This window comes from Phoca vitulina, unplaced genomic scaffold (genome assembly GCF_004348235.1).
Source record: "Phoca vitulina isolate PV1807 unplaced genomic scaffold, GSC_HSeal_1.0 scaffold7, whole genome shotgun sequence".
Classification (NCBI taxonomy): Eukaryota; Metazoa; Chordata; class Mammalia; order Carnivora; family Phocidae; genus Phoca; species Phoca vitulina.
The window spans coordinates 60990178-61012019 of NW_022589710.1; the positions used below are offsets into that span (position 1 = coordinate 60990178).

General features: G+C 40.3%; 1 protein-coding gene across 3 annotated transcripts in view; it reads right to left on the bottom strand.

Moving 5' to 3' along the window:
* BTBD7 (BTB domain containing 7) overlaps positions 1-21842 on the bottom strand; it is a 53064-nt gene that overhangs the window by 10370 nt on the left and 20852 nt on the right. For 2 of the 3 annotated variants that reach the window (XM_032405831.1, XM_032405832.1), the window contains 5 exons: positions 10571-10779; positions 8985-9060; positions 5221-5381; positions 3121-3264; positions 1415-1604 (listed from right to left, as the gene is read on the bottom strand). In XM_032405831.1, the coding sequence (XP_032261722.1) occupies positions 1415-1604; positions 3121-3264; positions 5221-5381; positions 8985-9060; positions 10571-10779 (780 nt within the window). Of the gene's footprint in view, positions 1-1414; positions 1605-3120; positions 3265-5220; positions 5382-8984; positions 9061-10570; positions 10780-16939; positions 17486-21842 lie in introns of those variants that run through there. The other variant, XM_032405833.1, reaches the window with a different exon arrangement.

The following is a 21842-nucleotide window of genomic DNA, read 5'->3' on the forward strand; positions in this document are numbered from 1 at the left end:
ACAAGGAAATTAGTGCTCAGGGAAGTAGTTATCTCGTCAAAAGTCACAAAAATAAAGTGGCAGAGCCAGGATATGAGCCTTATTGGCATCTTCTCCAATAAAGCTATAGGGCCTTCCTTAGGGTGAGGTGAGCAAGGAAGAGGGAAGAATCAGATAACACCAGAATAGGACCAGGTCTTGTTAAATAAGACAACAAAGACAAGTCTTATTTTTCTGAACACACTTAATTGTGAACATCTCTGGGCTTTTTAGGTTCAGTTTTAAGATTAAATTATGCTGCTATTCAATTGTATTAACTCAAGCTGATAAAACCGGGCTAACGACCATAGCTTCAATATCTGCACAAATCAGCTATAGTAGTATTTCTTTTCCTACTGTTGTATACTTTTTAAATAAATGATTGTCAATATTTTGCCCATAGTGGCTAAATCTGATAAGGCCAACAACTGATCAGACATCAGTCCCAGAATAAAATGTATGTGTTCAATTAATAGTTCCTTTATTCTTTTATTTGTCCTTTATTGAAACAGACATTTATAAGCAGAAAACGAACGGTGCCATTTCTAATAATGCTACAGTCTGCTGATGTTTTTGAATCCTGTGGTGGTAATTGGTAAATTGGTAAATTTCTATAAAATTTCTGACCCCCAGATCACTGTGGATTTTACCTCAAAACCTGACACTAGCGTCCTTTGGTTAAAATCAACATTAACTGATGCTCAGAAATTTTTGGACATAACAGTTTTATCTCTAACTAAGGTCAAGGAAAAAATTTCCTCAAAGTCATGACAGAAGCCTGCGCTACAACAGAATTCACAGAGCAGATCCTGGGGAGCTGGATGGATCTCTAGGAAACCAACAGTGATTACATTTGGGAGCACATGTCTAGACTCGAAGATACAAGTTTATAACTCTCCTCAGAGTCTTATGTGAGCATGCTTTATGGTGATGAAAAATCTGCATTCCTTTGAACTAGTGGTTCTCAACAGGAAGCGATTTTGCCCCACAGAGCACATTTAGCAATGTCTAGAAACATAAAAATGTTTCCAAAAGGTTGTCACAAAGGAGTGCGTGCGTGCAGTGCGCATGCGTGTGTGCACATGCTATTGGCATCTAGTGGGTATAGGCCCAGGATGCCGCTGAACATCCTTCGGTGCACAGGACAGCCCCTTCAACAAGGAATTGTGTCAAGACCACCAAGGTTGGGAAACCCAGGGCTAACCGGAAAACCTGTACACACTGGAAAATAAAATACGAAACAAAAAAACCTAGCTTATTAAGTACTAATTCTTTAACGAGAACAATGCATAATGGGTACTGGAAAGTGGAGAGAATTAGCACATACAAAAAGGCTACAAAAATGATCAGATTATTCATTTAAATATAAATGCCCGACAGAAGGCTACCATCTCACCTGGAATTTCATTGGCTACGACTGAAGGAGGGCTTGACTGGTGACTGCTGATCTGCTGGTGGCTCATCATGTGACAGCACTGTGGCACGGCGGTGTTGACCATGTAAAGTGTGTCTGGCACGTTGGACATTCTAACCATTCGCAAACGCACAAGATCTGTTTGCTCCACCATCATCTCATCCAGCACTGACTGAAATAATGATTCAGTATTAAGAGAATCTGTCAACTCATCTCTGTAAATCACGTTTGGAGAAAGATTATAGCCTTCATCATATAAAAAAGGAATTTATTGTTTTCAGTGCATGAAGCTTAAAATTAATAGTGAAGGGAGAAAGAACCCCTAAGAATCTTTCTGTATCATCTTGGAAAAGAAATAATTATCTTCTGATTGTTTGCTTTTAATTAAAGTATTCGAAATTTGAATGTATAAAATTAGTCAGAAGGAAATTATACCTAAAGTTACTATAAAAACAATCTATACATGAGCTAAATATCAGATCCAACAACAAATGCTCAAAATACAAAATACTGAAGATTGATTTTAAATTCAACAGACCAACATATAAACCCAATTGCTAATTTAGTTTCAGATGAATCTCAACAAACTACAGAGTGGCCAAAATGATGTATAAAAACCCTTCCACATTTCCTGGGGGCAATTATCTATTTAAGTGTGGGTTCAGCCATCAGGGAACAGGGAAGTCCCAGGAGGACTATCTGATTAGCTCCCGCTGCCCCATTCTGAGACAGAGCAGAATGCAGGATCATTTATTACGGACCTTTTCTTTTATCACCAGACACAACCTTTGGTAAAGGCCTCTGCTACTTGCGTGCTGTTAAGCACTGAACTTATTTCCGAAAAACCAGACCCAACCATTTTACCTTTTTCCTATTTTAGATTATTTAAAGTGCCAACCACTCAATAAGAGGTAGATTATTGACCTACTCAATAAAATTAACTTCTCACAAATCCTTTCGCATATCTTAAGCTAGGAGCTCTGACAATCAAAATGAGAAAAAAAATTAAGGTAACTTAATTCTATACCGAAACACAATGTTTTGCCTGTTAATTTGTTTCACAAAGCTTAATTAAGGGTGATTTCTGACTTTCAAAGAGTGTCAGTCAGTTCCTCAAAAGGCCATCCCAAAGTTCTAATGGCCAAATACAGCTAATAAACATCACAGTATTCCATTTTCACATTACCATATTTTCTTGGAATTCTTCATATTATAATACACAATTTACTTAGTAAGCCTGAAATTTTATCTTAGTTTTGTGCATTTATTCTAAAACTAAACATAATTTCCAACAGTCAGCCATTACAGAAACACATTATAAGAAACCATGTCATTTCTTTAAGAAAGACAAAATGTGTGCAATTTTCTTTCAGAACATTTTTCCCATCTTGAAGATCACAAAATACTATCATTTCAGTAAAATTTATTTTTTTCCAAATTAACAATTTGCAACACAACTAAGATGAGAAAAATGTAAAATGCAATTCAACATGACCTAAGTTATAAAAATACGCTTGATAATTAAACATTTCAGAAAACTATTCCCGTGAGTAGTTGAACTAGAGTTTACTTTCATTTTCCCTATTACTGGATATTTAAGCAATTTCTAAATGTTTACAATACCACAATGAGTATCTTTGTGCTAGTTCATAAAATGTACTCTAATATCTTAAAATGATTTTCATTACCTTTGCTTCCTCCACATAGGGAGAGAATAGTCGAGGACGAACATATATTCCAGCATTTTTTTGCCGTAACCAGGCATTTGATTTTCCACCTTCTGTTGTAGGAAGCATATCTGATGGAGGAGTACTAATCAAGCCTCTTTTCATCTTGAAAAAAAATTATTTTTAGATGAACTAAAGATTTGTGTAGACCTAGAATACTACTAAGATAAAAAATAATTACACCTATAAATCATGAAAATTTAGGAATATATGTGAAATTTCAAAATACTCCAAATGTTTAAGAATATTTAAAGGATTCAGCAATAAAAAGGTACTATAATGTACCACTTTTCTCTATACAGAGGAATGATGCTTTTATTTTTTATTTTATTTTTTTTCAAGTTTTTATTTATTTATTTGACAGAGAGAGACACAGCGAGAGAGGGAACATAAGCAGGGGGAGTGGGAGAGGGAGCAGCAGGCTTCCTGCCAAGCAGGGAGCCTGATGCGGGGCTCGATCCCAGAACCCTGGGATCATGACCTGAGCCAAAGGCAGACGTGTAACGACTGAGCCACCCAGGCGCCCCCGGAATGACGCTTTTATTTATTTATTTTTTAAAAGATTTTATTTATTTATTTATTTATTTGAGAGAGAGAGAGAGAGAGAGAGAAAGAAACAGCATAAGAGGGGAGAGGGTCAGAGGGAGAAGGAGGCTCCCCGCTAAGCCGGGAGCCCGATGTGGGACTTGATCCCAGGACTCCAGGATCATGACCTGAGCCGAAGGCAGTCGCTTAACCAACTGAGCCATCCAGGCACCCGAAGGTTTAACTTTAAACAAACTCCCCCAGCATACCAGCTAGTCTAGCACCACAATGATTCACTGATATCTGATAGATTATATGTTTAATTGTTAAATATTAATGAGGATCTTTTTCTGGGCTATTTTGTCTTTTCTGTTTTGCTCGCATCTCAAGTTAGAGGTTTTTTTTTTTGTTTCTGTTTTTGTTTTTTAAAGTAAGCTCTAGGCCCAACATGGGGCTTGAACTCACGACCTTGAGATCAAGAGTTGCATGCTTTACCAACTGAGCCAGACAGGCACCCCTAAAAATATATTTTAAATTCTGGAAGAGTTATCCCTCCTTCATTATGTGCTCTTTAGAGAACTTAAAAAAAATTCTTATCAAACAAACAAATGAACATTGGCAGGGGGGAGGGAGGAAAACCAAGAAACAGAATCTTAACTACAGGGGACAAACTGATGGTTACCAGAAGGGAGGTGGGAGGGGGGGATGGGTGAAATAGGTGATGGGGATTAAGGAATGCACTTGTTGTGATGACCACTGGGTGTTGTATGTAAGTGATGAATCATGCAATTCCTCACCTGAAATGAGTATTACACTGTATGTTAACTAATTAGAATTTCAACAAAAACTTCAAAAGAAAATAAACAAATAAATAAAACACTTGTATGCAATGAAACAAAATTCTTATCAGTTTTTTCCAGATGACTTATGTTCCTGAGCAGTTGAAAACACTATCATGATGTCTGTAAGCATTGCATTAAAGTTATAAACCAACATGTGAAGAAGTAATATTTATAATATTTATTTTTCATATCCATTAATTCAAGCAATTCTATTAAAAATTTCACTTTAAAAAAACTATGTAAGTAATATGATCAGCTCCATTACTTTTTAACTGAAATACGATCATAAGATTCAGTCATCCTTTTCACATTGAACCAATCTCCTTCTCTTCTCCCTGATTTATTGCTGTGTAAAAGTCTCCAGAAGTAATCTCTACCCTTTCCTTTGTGAGTAAGACCTACTTGATCTACACTGATGAATGGCTGAAGTACCTCCCCTAGACTATCTTCTTGCAGAAGTCAGACCTCTATACCCACTCAACTCTCATTTACCCGACATGTGTGCCAGTGGCCTACACGGGGGACACAATACGGTACAAAACACACGTCTGTCTCTGTCCTCAAGGACTTTACAGTTTCACCATACTCTATTAGTAGAAATTAAGTACAATGATTAAAAAAAAAAAAAAGATAAACCTGTACATTTTGGTGCATTTTCTTTTCATGAAAGAGAGAAATGAAGAAAGGAACTTACCGCATCACTTAGGACTTCACTGTTTATAGGTAAGATGTGTTCAATTCGCACAAACGGTAGGAGAGAAGAAAGGATCTCTCTAAGCTCTTCGATGTCTAGGTCTCGTCTTTTTACGCCTCTTCTGTTCACACTATGGGCAGTGCCACTCAGTAAGTTTGGCTCTATGAGACAGAAAATGACAAGTCTCCAACCAAATCCAAATTTTCAAACTTTTTTCTCCAGTACATTTTCGGTAACATGCTTTATACTTAAGTGCATCTGCTCTAAAAAGGATTATAAATCATTTTTGTGTCTTAAGTTTACTTAATAGAGATGTTCTTTGACAAAGACAAAGCATGATACCAACAGGATAGCTTCTTTTGATTGTTCTGCATTAAAAAATAAAGAATTATTTTCCACATACTAACTCAAAGGAGAAAAGATGACAATCTATTAAAATCTAGTTTGACCAAGGGCTTTTTCTTAAGCTTTCTCACTGCTGTGACCAGTCTTTACTACAATTAAGGGCATTATAGGGCAAGTGCCATTTCTGGTCACTGTGGGTTATCAGTATACTCACTAGGCTACCATGTTTACCAGCCACTTAACAAGATATTAATTACCTGGTATCTAAAGCAGCAAAACTTAATGTGCACTGTATTTAACTTTGATTTTTATTAGCACCACGCTCTAACCAACTGAGCTAACCGGCCAGCTTTAACTTTGATTTTTATGATAGTCTCCTAAATTTCCATAATATGGGAATGTTACTGCATAAAAGTGAACACTTTAATCTCTGACATGCAATATATTCCCACTGTCCAGGGCAGAGAGTAAAGGTTTTCTTCATTAGGGATCAGTGAAAGGAGAAGATCTGAAGTACATATAAGCTTTTAACACTGAGTGGAAAAGAGAAATTACTAAAATTTTGGGAATCTTTAATCATGTCTATAATCTAGGGGCTATATTTTTTTTTCTTAAAAAAAATAAGATCTTTAAATTTCCAAATATAAGTGCTGTATTTTTTGCAAACGGGTATTTCCCTTAAATCACGTGATAGACACATGGATAGAGAGATAAGAAATAATTGTTTTTTTTTTTTTAAAGATTTTATTTATTTATTTGAGAGAGAGAGAATGAGAGACAGAGAGCATGAGAGGGAGGAGGGTCAGAGGGAGAAGCAGACTCCCTGCTGAGCAGGGAGCCCGATGCGGGACTCGATCCCAGGACTCCAGGATCATGACCTGAGCCGAAGGCAGTCGCTTAACCAACTGAGCCACCCAGGCGCCCAGAAATAATTGTTTTTTGAGAAGCTAAGCTTTTTCTGGCATCATTCAAGATAAAATTGTTGCAAGATGTGGAAAAGGGTTTTCTTCCTTGCCTTGCTATGATTTGGCTTCATCCTTATACAAAGCATGCTTTTCAAAAAAAAAAAAAAAAAGTTTTTTTTTTTTTAAGATTTTATTTATTTACTTGACAGAGAGAGAGACACAGCGAGAGAGGGAACACAAGCAGGGGGAGTGGGAGAGGGAGAAGCAGGCTTCCCGCTGAGCAGGGAGCCCGATGTGGGGCTCGATCCCAGGACCCTGGGATCATGACCTGAGCCGAAGGCAGACGCTTAACCAACTGAGCCACCCAGGTGCCCCACCCCGCAAATTTTTCCCTTAAAGTAGTGGCATCCTGTTTTCAAATGGTATCTTACATAAAACTCCCAAATATGTAACAGGTAATGGCAGAATCTTTTTATTTTTATTTTTTTAAGTTTTTATTTTTTTATTTTTTTTCTTTATTCATTTGAGACAGAGAGATACAGAGAGAGCATGAGCAGAGGGAGAGAGAGAAACAGGCTCTCCGCTGAGCAGGGAGCCGGATGTGGGACTGGATCCCAGGACCCTGGGATCACGACCTGAGCTGAAGGCAGAGGCTTAACCATCTGAGCCACCCAGGCACCCGGCAGAATCTTATATATGAAGGTGACTGAAAGGTGCAGGCTGGCGTGCTTAGGTTCCTTCTCATCCCTGTGCAAGAGCCTTCCGTTCTAACCCCATCGGAAAACTACTATTTTAAGGGAAATCTTACCAAGGATGCTCATTATCAGCCCAAAATAAATATGACATTTCATCATTACCAACCTTACATCAATGAACAAGCCTATGGCCTATAATGATTATGTAGCATTATATACAATTAATTCTTGTTGTTTGGAGTAGTCCTATTCTATAAAGTCAGTGTAAACAATCAGCAAATACTGAACCATTGCTTCTAAGGGAAACACAGGGTTAGGTTCCTGTGAGCCTCTGGTGCCAACAATTTTATCAGCCGATGAAGACATAACCTTGTTTTATGTGTGTTTCTGTTTAAAGACACCTTATTACTATATATTGTTGATTCATGAACACTGCACTCATAGCCAAAAGCACTGTCACTCATGCCTGAATGAAGCTTATTTAACTCTTAGTTTCTCTATAAGGGACATCACAGCCTTCCTGTGCTTGGAAACATCATACAGCACTAAAAGTTACAATGGGAGGCCAGTTTGATCAGTAAGATCACCAAAAAACCCCCATAAAATATGAAAAACATGCACTTGAATAGACTGAAAAGGACACTTGTTTGCAGTATGAGAACTGATATAAGAAGCCAGAGTGTCACCCTGCTCCACCTGAAGCTGGGAACATGTACATGAGGGGACTCAAAATTTTTGTCACTCTGAGCATGTCTGCAATTGACCATGAAAGTGCCGTGGGTACTGATTTTGGGGGTTAGAAGTAAATTTTAGCAGGTAGGTGAATCTGCAAATACAGAATCTGCAAATAAGGATAGATGGTATACTGGCCTTTCAGAAAGTCCCAAATTAATAGGAGTGGCTTTAATATTAAAAACAATTCACATCTGAGAACTGCTAAAAGGCTTTTTTTGTTGGCCATAGAGAAATAAATTAGTAGGAGAAATTAAAGGTTTTGAAAGGCAGGTGTAGCTTGAAATTTTTATGTATTTTGAAATGTGACAGAAAAACTCTGTAAATGCACTAAAAATCTATCATTGACTTGAACACTTTAAATAGGTGAGCTTCATGGTATGTAAAATATATCTAAGAAAGCCATCAAAAAATGACATGAAAGGGAAATCTGTATTTAATTTTACTAATTAAAATGTTTTGAATAAATGTTTTGCTTTGGGCTTGCTATATAGAGGAATACAACATTCTATAAGGGAAGGAGCATGCATACGATGCTTCCACCTCTTCTGCACTATCCCCAGTTGGAAGCCATCAAAAGCACTATTTTGCCTTTACCTTCCACAAAATTGAAAAATAAACAAATACACTTTTTTTCTGGGGGGGGGGATAGCCATATTTTTTAATTGAGGTAAAATTCACATAACATAAACCTCACCATTTTAACCATTTGAAAGTGTACATTTCAGTGTCTTTTAGTATATTTAAAATGTTCTACACATGTCACCACTATCTAATTCCTAAACATTTCCATCAACAATATGCCTTAAATAAAAATCATTAAATGAAAAATTTCATTCTAATACTTCCATAAATCAGTAAACATATTATTAAGCACATAGATAACATTAAAAGTACCCTTTTAAAGTTGTAAAATAAAATTTTCTGGCGTATTTATTTCTACCAAAGTATACCCTTCTCCACTAAAGGATTTTATGGATTGTGAAAATTTCTATTTTCACCAGGCAATAGTGGCTATTGTCAAGACTGACGCACAGCATGCCTCCGGATAAAAAACTTACAGTATAAGCTAATTTTGTGAGCTTACCTCTGTCAGCTATTCTTTTCATCAACTGATGCTCACCCCATTTAATCAGATATTTAAGGATATCTTGTTCACTTGCCTAGAATAAAAAATGGTTTACATTTATTTTAGTGAAATTAGACAAATGGCGAATTTCATTAATGACTTTTCCTAGGTCATAACGTACACACAGGGTGCAAGTTAACACCTTTCCCTCTCTACTGGCTGTTTGAAAAGTTCCACTAAAGCTGCAGTCCACCAGCCGCAAATGCATGACCGCTTTGCATGTGTCCAGTAACCTATCTCTTGGCTCCAACTAAATTTTTTATTCTTGTTTTCATCTTTGTTTTTTCTTTATCCTATTCTCTTCATCTATTTTAAACTTACTTTATTCTACTATATGGTCTCTATACAGCTGCCTTAAATTCTTCTTGGGACAAGGGAGAGTAAATAGATCAAAGTAAAAGTATACAGATACCTGGTGATTACTATCTTCTGCAGGAACAGAAAACCCAGGTACAGCAACTTGTTTTGGCAGAGAGACTACACTCTGCACAATGTATGCTACTGACTGGTGAAGGGCCCTTCCAGCAGTCTGTGAAATGGCAAGGTGCCCCTCTTTCTTTGTACTTTACTGAAAATCTTAGAGCAAATCTAGGCTGCTCTCCAAGGTTTTTACTTTCTAAATAGAAATGCAAAGCTTTCTAAAGACAATAATCTGAGAGAACTGACAAATCCTAACCTCCATAATGCACGCAGTCTGGATCAGGACAATGAAACGAGGTTAATGAACAGAGATCCTAAATAAATCAAATCCAATTACGACAACATTTGTACTGCAATCAAAGCACAGATGCTAAGTGGATTATTAACTCTTCACTGAATCTCTCACTGGGATGGAAACATTTTATTATTTTCCTAGTACAAATATAAAGAAATAGGTAATGGCTCAATGGATTTATGTTTTTGTAACATTAAAACTGTTGTATAGTTTTCAGCGTAAAATTCATACAACCAATTCCAAAAAAATTAAACTTGAACATATGTTACTTGAAAGTATTTTTTCAATATTTTAAGTCTATTGTTAGTTTAAATTACCAAATTAGATTGACATATAACTCAATGACAGAAGAATTTGCTAAAAACTACTTCTGATTACAAATAAGTAGTTGAAAACATTATTATATTTTGGTAAGACACATACACTGAGTTTTCATAAGCATTTGAGTAGATCAGAAATTGAATACTACTCTTAACTTTGTGCTGCTTAAGCTACTGTCTACAGTCTATCTGATACTCCACCAAAACCAAGAAACTGTTATAGTGAATTAATGGAAGCCAAGAAAATCACTGTTGGGATATGCTTCTGACCTTGCCTACTGCCTCAACCCCTTTGGTGCAGTTGGCTGGGACTGGGGCTTGTTCACAATGTTGAGTCATAGCAGCAGGTGCATGAAAGGCCAGAGAGCCAGAAGGCTCTTCCTGTACAAATTTGAAGAGGGCATCCCTGGGTAGGCTGATCTCTCTAGATGGGAGAATAATAGAGTGTAGGTGGATTTCCTGGTGCACACATGGATGACAATGAGTTTGAGAGGTGTATAAATGATTACCTGTAGGTAGTCAGACTGGATAGCAGTGAGCAGATGGTCTTTGCTGAGTTCATAAAAAACATCCGAAGTCATGACCTGGGAAAATTCCTCACAGAGGAAATGTAAAGCTTGTCGGTGCACCCACTTAGAGCCATATGGATGAGAGCTCCACTTGAGGATGGCAATTAAGGTATCTAATGAAATGCTCTCAGCAATGATATCCTCACAGCCTAAAAGAGAAGGCAAATACTTCTTAAGATTAGTCATAAATAGTACTTAGGGAACATTAGCATGTTAGACACTACTTAAAAGTAGCAATAGTAAAAAAGAACAAGGAGATAAATAAAATTTCGTGGAAATCACCAAGACTTGGTGGGATGGGTTAACAATAGGTAAAAACAGACTATGACATCTATAGGAAACCTGCTGTTCAGTAGAGACAGATCCATAGAAAGAGGCAGAGAATCTTTACAATTGTATAAGAAAGTAGGTATCTGTGCAAATCCAACAATTTGAGTAAGACACTGTAGTGGAGAGCCCTGGACCGCAAGGGAGAAAAGAGAAGGTAGAAAGGACACAGTTGTGGGAACTGGCCAGTCAGAGAAAGGCCAAAGCTGGCAAACACAGTTCATGACACACTGGATGACATGATCATAACCGGCTGAACAGATGGGTGAAAATGAAGGTGAAACAGAACCAGGAAATTTAGAAAGTTCTGTATCTCAGTGAAAGAAAATCAACTGCACAGAAGAGGACGGGAGAGCTACCTTAACCACAACCTATGTAACAGTGACACCTGGGCACCTGAGCTGAACAGATGCAAACCATGACACGGCTGCTGTCGGGCTGAAGCAAGCTCAGGCTTTTAAGATTCAAGCACAGAGTCCTGTGTCGCACTGCTGTCCTGTGGAGTGCTGTGTTCTGCTCTGGGCCCTGTGTTTTAGATGGGGCACTGACAAAAACGCCAGGATTCTCAGAGGAGGGCAAAAGAACAGGAGAGAGTTTGAGGCCTGTCACAGGAGAAAAGCTCCGAGCAACCAAGATTACTTGGCTTACATAAGAGAAACCTGAGGGGAGACAAAGGCGCTATGTTTAAATGTCTGACAGACCTTCTTGATGCAGAGGAGAAATGACTGACTTCCCTGTTGTTCCAAGGGCAGGTCCTGGATGTTAAATGGATGTTGAAAGAAGGGGGATTTTGCCTCAATATTAAGAAATTTCTAACAATTAGATTTGCTCTCTTCTTGTCCCTCAAAAAAAAGGATCCTAGAAAAATACAGGAGCAAAGGCTGGCTCATCACATAAGGGATAGGGTACCAAGAACCCCTACGCTGGATATGGAGCTGACGTCAGATAGCATCCAAGCTGCTTCCACCACAAAGATAAAATCACTTTTAGAAAAGCGGTAACAGAGTATCAATGTGACAGTAATTTAATCTAAACATTAAAGATTAATTTACTTAATCTCAACATTAACCTGAGATCCTGATAAGGAACACTGAGACCACCACAATGGAATCTGCGTGTAAACAACACCCAAAGAAGTGAATATGCACTGATGAGGAGTGAGAAAAATGGAAAACTGTAAACCGCTCTCATGATTTTATGGTGAGCTTTGCATGCCAGTGGCCAGAGGAAGACCTGTGTCATTCTGCTGCTTGAAAGCAGGCACTGGACTAGAGGTGAGGAGAATGAGTCAATCTGACAGGAGAGGCAATCTGATAGAGGTGTTTGGGTATGAAGCAGGGGAAGTTAGAGAAAAAGTGGTTATTCAAAAGGATGTTTCACAATCCTACAAAACCAGGATATTGGCAGAGGGAAAGGAGAATTAATTACAACATCATATATTTAAACTCCTGAGAAGTTTTCAAAGAAGTGAGACATGATAGGAAAATGTAGGCTTTGCAATCAAGACAGATTGGACTTGAAATCCCACCTTGGCCACTTAGAAGCAAAATCATTTTGGACAAATCCTTAGCCTCTTTGAGCTTGAAATGTGTTCATTTGTAAAACTGGATTTATACTCCTAACTCAGGGTTGTTACGAGATTTAAATGAGACTGTACCCTTGACACTCTTCATTTGTTCACACATTCTGCAGTACCTACTTGCCAAGCGGTGTGATTACAACGCTCTTTTTACCACGCCCTTTCTTGGGTGGTATCATCTAACCCCCAAGGCCTTAACTCCCAAAGCATCCTCATGACTTTCTTTTTTTTTTTTTTTTAAAGATTTTATTTATTTATTTGACAGAGAGAGAGACACAGCGAGAGAGGGAACACAAGCAGGGGGAGTGGGAGAGGGAGAAGCAGGCTTCCCGCGGAGCAGGGAGCCTGACGCGCGGGGCTCGATCCCAGGACCCTGGAGATCATGACCCAAGCCGAAGGCAGACGCTTAATGACTGAGCCACCCAGGCGCCCCCCTCATGACTTTCAAGTCTATATACAGTTCCAGGGTGCCTGGCTGGCTTAGTCGGAAGAGCACATGACTCTTGATCTTGGGTTATGAGTTCGAGCCTCACCTGGGGTATAGAAGATTACTTAAATAAACTTAAACAAAAATGTCTACATACAGGGTGCCTGGGTGGCTCAGTCGTTAAGCGTCTGCCTTCAGCTCAGGCCAGGATTCCAGGGTCCTGGGATCGAGCCCCACATCGGGCTCCCTGCTCCGCGGGAAGCCTGCTTCTCCCTCTCCCTCTCCCCCTGCTTGTGTTCCCTCTCTCGCTGTCTCTGTCAAATAAATAAATAAAATCTTAAAAAAAAAAAAAAAAAGTCTACATACAGTTCCAACCCAGAGCTCTCTCCTGACTCCCAGACTCATTCCTTCAACTTCCCACTGGAGAGTTCCACAGGGATATTCTGCAGACCTCTTAAAGGCAAATCAATTCATTTTCCTCTGGGAAATCTAGTACACCACCCCCCCCCACACACACACCGGCCTTCTTAATCCTTGCTTTAGAGAAAGATACCTCTTCCTCCCAAAGCCAGAAATCTTAGTCCTAATAGTGATTCTTTCTCCTGAAGGCCACATCCAATCACCATCAAATGCTGTTCATTCTATTCTTGTTTTAAATACATCCCCTCCACTGAATCTCTACCACCTCCCCATTTCAGAATCTGATACTTTCTAAACCCCGCATCACTGAAATAGCCTCAAAAAGTTCCCATCTTTCTCCCTTCCAATCTGTTCTCCATACTCTTGCCAGATGATCTTTTAAAATGTAAATTAGATTATATATGTAACAAATTATTCAATAGCTTGCAAATAACTTCAAGATAAAATCCAAACTACATATTCTTGATGGTCTGGCCATTGCCAACTTCTCCAGCCCCATTCCTGTTCATATTCTACACTGCATTCATTACTTAGCATTTCCTAGAGTTCCACCAAACTCTCACCTCCAGGTCTTTGCATACGTTGTTCCATTTTTCTGAAATGCTCTTAATTCTCCTTCTTAACTCATCCACATTTTTTAGACTTAGCTTAGACGCTGCCTCTTTCAAAACCCCACATTGATCTACCCTACCCTACCCCAAGCCTAGGTCAGGTGTTCCTCCTACCTAAAAATGCTGCCCTAGTTCTCTCTATATAATAGCACTAAATTCTCATACTATCTTGTATTTCTTAAATATCAGTCTGAATCCTCTACCAGACTGAGAGCTCCTTTGGGGTAGAGGCCCCACCTTATGTCATTCTACAATGTCTGACATTTAGTAGCTAATCAATTAAAAGCAAACATAATAGCTAATACTTTCGAAACTTATTATGTGCCAAGTCTGTACTTGACTTAGAATATTTAATTTCAGCACTCCTATTCAAAGAAGGTGGTATGATTATTCCCATTTTGCAGATGAGAAAACTAAGATTCACAAAGATTAATGAGCTTGCTCAAAGTCCTACCGCTAGGGAGAAGACAAGCTGTATTTAACTAAACATAGCCTTCCCCTCCCGCCAGAAAATCTTCCCCTTTTTTATGCCTCTAAACTTAGGTCTTACATGAATCAACGCTCATCAGAACTTCACTTATAACCACTCCTCTTATGAACAGGAAAGCACCTTATAAATACACCAAACGTGGTGATATTAACTCACAAATGTGAAAGGAAAGCAATTAGGCAAAAAATCAGAATGCTGAAAGTATATTTTAAGAAGAGATTTATCTAATATTGTCAAATGTAATATTTTCATATTACAGTAAAGGATTTCAATTAATGGTAATTTGCCTTTTGTCAAGGTTATTGATAATGGAATGAAAATGTAAACACAGCAACAAGGCTGAAGGGGTGCTGGCAGGGAAAGGCCAGCAAACAAAATGCAAAAAGGCTTCATACAATGCCATTTCCTTGGTAAATTCTGGACCAGTCTTGTTGGTCCAAAAACATTACCGGCACATTATCGAAGATGGTTGGATTCTGGCTGACAAAGTGATACTAGGCCAAACCCCATAAGACCAATGTATAAAGGTCCACTTATGTGCAGTGTAGGTGTTTACTTCTAGTGAGCAGAATGCAATGTTCATAAACTATCTTGGGTCAAGAAAGAGTTGTGTTTGCTTCTTTTTAAATTTATAATCTGTCATGGATCAATACTTTAGTAGAAACCAGTAAAAACACTGCTTGAATATTGTGACGATGTCAAACTGCCAAGAAGTTTCTAAATGCTTACTCTCAATAACTGTACTTCCCTCACTACAGACACGCTTTGAGGAGCACTGCTGTCTAGAATCCCTTCCCTTCCCCTGTGCCAGTTTCAGGGTGTATCATGGTCAAATTTGTTTCCTCCCATTTGCTACTAATTAACTCTCAGAAGGAACTCTTTTTTCCTCTTCTGTTTCCTAACTAGAGATAAAATGATATCCTTTTCTTTAAAGACAATTAAGTTCATAAACAGAATGACTATCTTTTTAATTTTTATTCTGTATTTATTTTTTTTAAGTAGGCTCCATGCCCAGGGTGCAGCCCAACGCGGGGCCCAAACTCATGACCCTGAGATCAAGACCTGAGCTGAGAGACCGAGAGTCAGATGTTTAACACCTGACTGGGTCACCCAGGCGCCCCTCCTTTATCTTTTTTAAACTAGAAATATAGAGTGTAAGAGTATTATTCAAATATGGCAGATTATTGTACATATTTACCAACACCAGCCCTCTGATACCACCCCACCCATGGGCAGAGTATACATCCCCACCCCAAGACTTTGGGACTGGCCATGAGATCTGCTTTGACCAATGAAATGTTAGTGGATATGAAGTGACAAAAAGCTTCAAAAGCACTTTTTGGGAACTGGGCTTGCCCTCTTGCCTTCTGCCATTGCCATGGTAAGAACATACTGTGGCTAGCTGGTTGATCCTACGGGGAGAATGAGCAGCAGCAGGAACAGAGCCACCCGGCCCTGCTAAACCACAGCGGCAATCAGAACAACCCCAGCTGCTGCAAACTTCAATCTGTAATTTTACTGGGGGACCTGGAAATTTGTGAGAAATACATGTTCATGTCATATGCCACTGAGATGGAAATCTGGTTGTTACACAGCAATGGTTGACTAATACACTGTTTACCTTTTTTGGATGAACTCAAAAGCCTCTATCAATTTCCTTGTAACAGAAAAACTCATCTGTAGCCAAGACCTGGAATGGTGCCAGGCATTCTGCTCAGGCAGCAGACTTCCAGTGATGCGGTTGTGAGGTTGGCAGATGAAATATGAAGTTAACTTCTTAGGATTTTTTTTCCTGAAAACTGCATTTTACAGACCCCTTGCTTACTTGATTAATCCCTTCTTCTATTCTTTTTTACCAGAATATTTTCTTTCTGGTATGTAATATTGGCAAAAATGCCTTTTTAAAAATTTGAGTTATATATCATGAATGATCAAGGCAGAGATATAAAGAAGTACAACAAATTGACATTTAGTAATACAAATGATTGTTCCTGCTGCATGCTGAACAGGAACACTTTCTGTTTTTATTATCAACATTTTCCCCCTCTTCATGCTCCTGTGATAACTATAAAATAAGCTTCAACGTTGACAGATTTCCTGAAAACACGGTCAGGATCTGTCTTTATTGCCACTCTCATACTTGTACCACCAGCACCAGTGGGAAACCTTTTCACTGGCTCATGTCCATCAGAAAAGGTATAAGCAACTTCTAGATTCAGTTTCATATTGGGGCTGAGGTGGGAAAAGGAAGAACACAGGCAAGGGGAAAGAAGCGGAGAACCAGTGGAGGGCGATCACAGCTCGCTATGCAGCACAGACGGAATAGTAAGTTCAGAGGAAGGCTGGCCTTAGAGCAGGCACGGTGCCTCTTCAGCGGCACCAGTTAGAAACAGAAATAAGACTTCAAGTGCAAACAGGCTTGAGAAAAAAGTTGCTTCAGTTCTTTCCAACTAACCTGTATGGAACGGATTCCAGTTCCCAAGGAAAGGCATCATGAAATGAGAGGGAAGTGTGGGCAGTTGAAAGCACGTATGAGGCTTTGAATTCTGGCAGTTACATCACTACCTCTTGACTCTCGCCCTTAGCGCCCTGTGCCAGATCAAAGTGCACCCCGTGATTCTCATTTCCTCATAGGGAGGATGAAATAATCCCATCAGAGTTCTGAGGATTATGTTAAATAACATCAGGGAGCCAGTGTGTCCATCAACATTACCCTTTTTCTAGGCTAGAAATCTTAAATCAGCTATGCCGACTCCGCCTCCTTTGACATATATATAGAACTAATCGATGCGTCCTACTGATTCTTCCTTCAAGATGCTCTTTGATTAGCCTATTTTCCATTCCCAGGAATGCGACCTCTGTCTGAATCCTTCATACCTCACATATCAAATACTGAAAAGCTTCCTGCTGTCTCCCTCCCTCCGTCTTCTAATCCATACTGAGCACACCACGAGAAAGGTTTTCCACCATTGTCCCTGCATCTTCTCTATTTTATTTTTAAAGATTTACTTATTTATTTATTTGACAGAGAGAGCAGAAACACAAGCAGGGGGACTGGGAGAGGGAGAAGCAGGCTTCCCGCGGAGCAGGGAGCCCGATGCGGGGCTCGATCCCAGAACCCTGGAATCATGACCTGAGCCGAAGGCAGACACTTAACAACTGATCCACCCAGGGGCCCCTGCATCTTCTCTATTTTAAACAGGCAACCAGAATTCCAGAGCCAAGGCAGAAAATGATAGTTAGACATGTAAGGGTTCGAAGAAGTCAGTCTGTGCTGCAGCGTTTTTAACTGCCAGTCCTTGGACTCTGCAACTTGTGAGAGCTGGCTGGATAAATATTCCTCTCCGCTCCGCCTCAGGACGGACCAGTCTGAAGACCCTACAGAGCTCCTCAGAGGGTCCTGGCAGGGTTGAAACCCTGGCGCCTCCAGTGGCGACTAGCCCAACACCACTCTTCTGCTTTCCTTCCTCCCCTCTCACTCTTCCCGGGGTTGTGCGCCTGTTCAGGGGATTACTTACCAAATAAGCCACCTGCAAGCAAGCCTTTGTTTTAGGCTGCCTCAGCACAGGTTGTGGGGGGATGGGATGAGACACCCATACAACGAGAGGAAGAGAAGTGGCCCTAGAAAACAAGATTCTCCAGTGAGATTCTGGAACTAGGTCACTCACTGAAGAAATGACAAAAAGGACCCTGGTTCCTAATGGTAAGTGGGGTGGTGGTGACTCCTGCATGCAGCAGCATGAAAATACTATGGTTTTTCTCTAAGTGAAGTACTAGTTTAGTAGTAGAGGTGGCACTTGAATGGAATGGGAACATTAGGAACCAGGAGGACCTAAAATTGGCTGGCTTTAGCTAACTGCTTTCCAAGTCATGAAAAAAGGAAACAACAGGCTCAGGTTAGCCACCCCTCAGTCTAGGCATTCTGTCAAAGTCAGAAGACTTTCAGGTCGGTGTTTTAAAAAAAATCCTTATTTCCTGCAGCTGCAGAACTGCCAAAACTCAAGCTCCAGATTTAATTTTAAAGATATGAGACCTCAAAGACTTGAATGCAAAGCCTCAACAAATGTTCTATGATCAAATCTGGGTCCAAATAGAAATAGCTGGTGACAGAAATCTGGAATGGGGCTATTCGGGTGGATGAGTGAGGAATGTTAAACCCCAAGATTTGTCTGAACTTTCTGGGTTGGGAGACACAGCTCTCCTAACTCCCTGTAGAGGACAGCAGCCTCCTCCTGCCAGGAGACCCTGCAGGTGCCTGCAAAGACAATGTGTGTCCTCTTCAAGACCCGCCTCTGCCTCTGCTCACTAGCTCCAAACCAATAATGAGGAGCTGATCACTCATGATCACAGTCTGAGCAAGAAAATACAGTTTCTGTTCTTGTGGCCGGGGGGGGGGGGGGGGGGGAGAATGTACACATCCAAGAACTGCAAGACCTGGCGATACTGACTTGCAGGGTCTAGAAGACCGTTTGTGGGAGTGGATCCTGAGAGTGCTGGACCAGGATGCTAGGTCTGTGGCGATCTAATACATCAGGAGCAGGAAGGTGTTTGTCTGGAATTCAAGGGATTCACCAGGGCATCTTTTGTTGCTTCTCTGCCCAGTGATAACAGAGACTGGGCAACTGTAGCAACCAAGGATAAAGCAACTAAGAGCTCAGACACCTCTGGGATGAAGGTCTGGGTCACCCCACCTGCAGGCTACCCAGACCTGCTGAAATACGGGCAAAGGAAAATGAAAACTTAGGTTGGGGGATAGAAGAGGGAGACTGTGCTAATCTGTACGGTTCCATCTTGCTTAAGCCTAGAACTGTTTCCCACAATCTCCGTTCCTATATGGTTCCAAGCAAAGCTGGTCAAAAAGAGAAATGTGGGAGATTGGGAGGGCAGAAGCACGAGCATTACTCTCTAAAAGTCAGCACAACCAGATATGGTAACAGGCAGACACAGAGGTGCCTGTGGGTGCTAGTTTGTCTTTGCTCTCCCCTGCTCCAAGTCCAGTTCTCCCTCCCAACTGCAGTGGCAACACTGGCCCCAGGTCACCAAAAGATGCTTGGCCGAAGAGCCACTCTTCACATGCTCCCGTACCCTGTGCAGCCTCCTGTCAGTGGCTCAGTGTGCCTGGCCTCTCAGGTTGACTGGCTGGTAGCTCCTCTGCATTCTACTTCTCTCCCATTCACACCTTCCCTTCCCCAGCTTTCCCCGCAGTGGTGTGAGGCTCAAACCCTAGAAGAATTCCCTTCTCCCATAAGTCAGAGTTGCTTTGCTTCCCTCAATTGAACTCTGAGTGATGGAGTTTTGATGAGAATATCAATTATAGCCTCCAGCCAGTTGCAACAGCTGGGACTGCGACTAACTGCACCATCTTTCCTGAACTGAGTCTTTTGTAGAAGTGTGGCTGGTTATCACCTTGAAGCCTCTGTGATCTAAATTATTGTTTTCTCCTCGTTAAGTTAAATCACATCAAATTGTTGATATTAAACCATTTTGACCTGTGAAAATAACCTCAGAAGATTAAACAATGTATTAGTTTTCTACTGCTATGTAACGAATTACCACAACAGGTCTCCTATTTTCTGTGAATCAGGAATCTGGGCACAGGTCACATGGACCCTCCGTCAGGGTTTCATAAGGTTGTAAATCAGGTGTCAACTGGCTTGCCATCTCATCTGAAGAACTGGGAAGTTCTGGGGAAGAATTTGCTTCCAAGCTCATTCAGATTGTTGGCAGAAATCCTTTCCTCTTGGTTGTCTGACTACAGGCCCAGCTTCCTGTGGCTATTGGCGGGGGGTTCACACGCAGCTTTTAGAGGCTGCCTGAAGGTCCTGCCATGTGGTCTGCTCAACAGGCCTTCTCATGACAGAGTAGCTTACTTCTTCAAAGCCGGTGAGGGAGGAAGTCTCTCGTGCCAGTCTATTAAGATGGAGTCTTCTCTAAATATAATCACAGGAATGATGTCCCATCCCTGCCATATTGTATTGGTTAGAAACAAGACAGATGCTGTGCTCACGCTTAAGCGGGTATAAATATCAGAAGATGGGGATCATTAGGGGTCATCTTAGGGGCTTCTTGTCACAGTAAATATATGACCATTCTAGTAATACCACTTCTGACATACCAAGCAATCCAAATCATTTTAGTCTGTCCTGAGTGCTCCTTTCTTTGATCTACTTCAGCTGTCTTTTCTCAGAACATGTCTAACTTTACCACTTCTCTGAAGAGGGTAAGAAAAACTGCAATCAATATTTTAGGTAAAGGTGCATTATAATTTGGCCAAAAAAAGAAAAAAAGGCCAATTAACAAGGGAGTCAAGAATACTCAATGGGAAAAAGACTGTTCCTTCAGTAAATGGCACTGGGAAAACTGGATATCCATATGCAAAGGAATGAAACTGGACCCCTATCTTACACCACTCACAAAAACTAACTCAAGATGGATTAAGGACTTAAATGTAAGACCGAAACCATGAACTCCTAGAAGAAAGCATAGGAATAAAACTCCTTGACATGGGTCTTGGTAATGACTTTTTGGATATGACACCTAAAGCACAAGCAACAAAATTAAATAAGTGGGACTACATCAAACTAAAAAGCTTCTGCACAGCAAAAGAAACAATCAACAAAATTAAAAGGCAACTTACAGAATGAGAGAAAATATCTGCAAACCATGTATCTGATAGGGGGTTAATATCCAAAATATGTAAGAAATTCCTACAACTCAACAGCAAACGATCTGATTAAAAAGTGGGCAGAGAGGGGCACCTGGGTGGCTCAGTCGGTTAAACATCTGCTTTTGGCTCAGGTCATGATCCCAGGAGTCGGGCTCCCTGCCCAGCGGGGAGCCTGCTTCTCCCTCTCCCTGCCACTCCCCCTGCTCATGCACACGTGCTGTGTGTCAAATAAACAAAGTCTTTAAAAAAAAAAACTTGAATAGACATTTTTCCAAAGAAGACATACAAATGGCCAAAAAGTACATGAAAAGGTACCCAACATCACTCATCATCAAGGAAATGCAAACCCAAACCACAGTGTACCACCTCACACTTGGCAGAATGGCTGTTACAAAAAAGACAAGAGTTAACAAATGCCAGCAAGGGCGTGAAGAGCCTGGTGCCCTGTTGGTGGGAACACAAGTTGGTGCAGACACTACAGAGAACAACATGAAGGTTCCTCAAAAAATTAAAAAAGGAACTACCATAGATTCAGCAATCCCACTTCTAGGAATGTATCTGAGGATGATGAAATCACTATCTCGAAGAGATGTCTGCACTCCGAAGTTCACTGCAGACTTACAATAGTCAAGATGTGGAAACAAATGAGTAAAGAAAATGTGGTATATATGTATGTGTGTGTGTGTGTGTG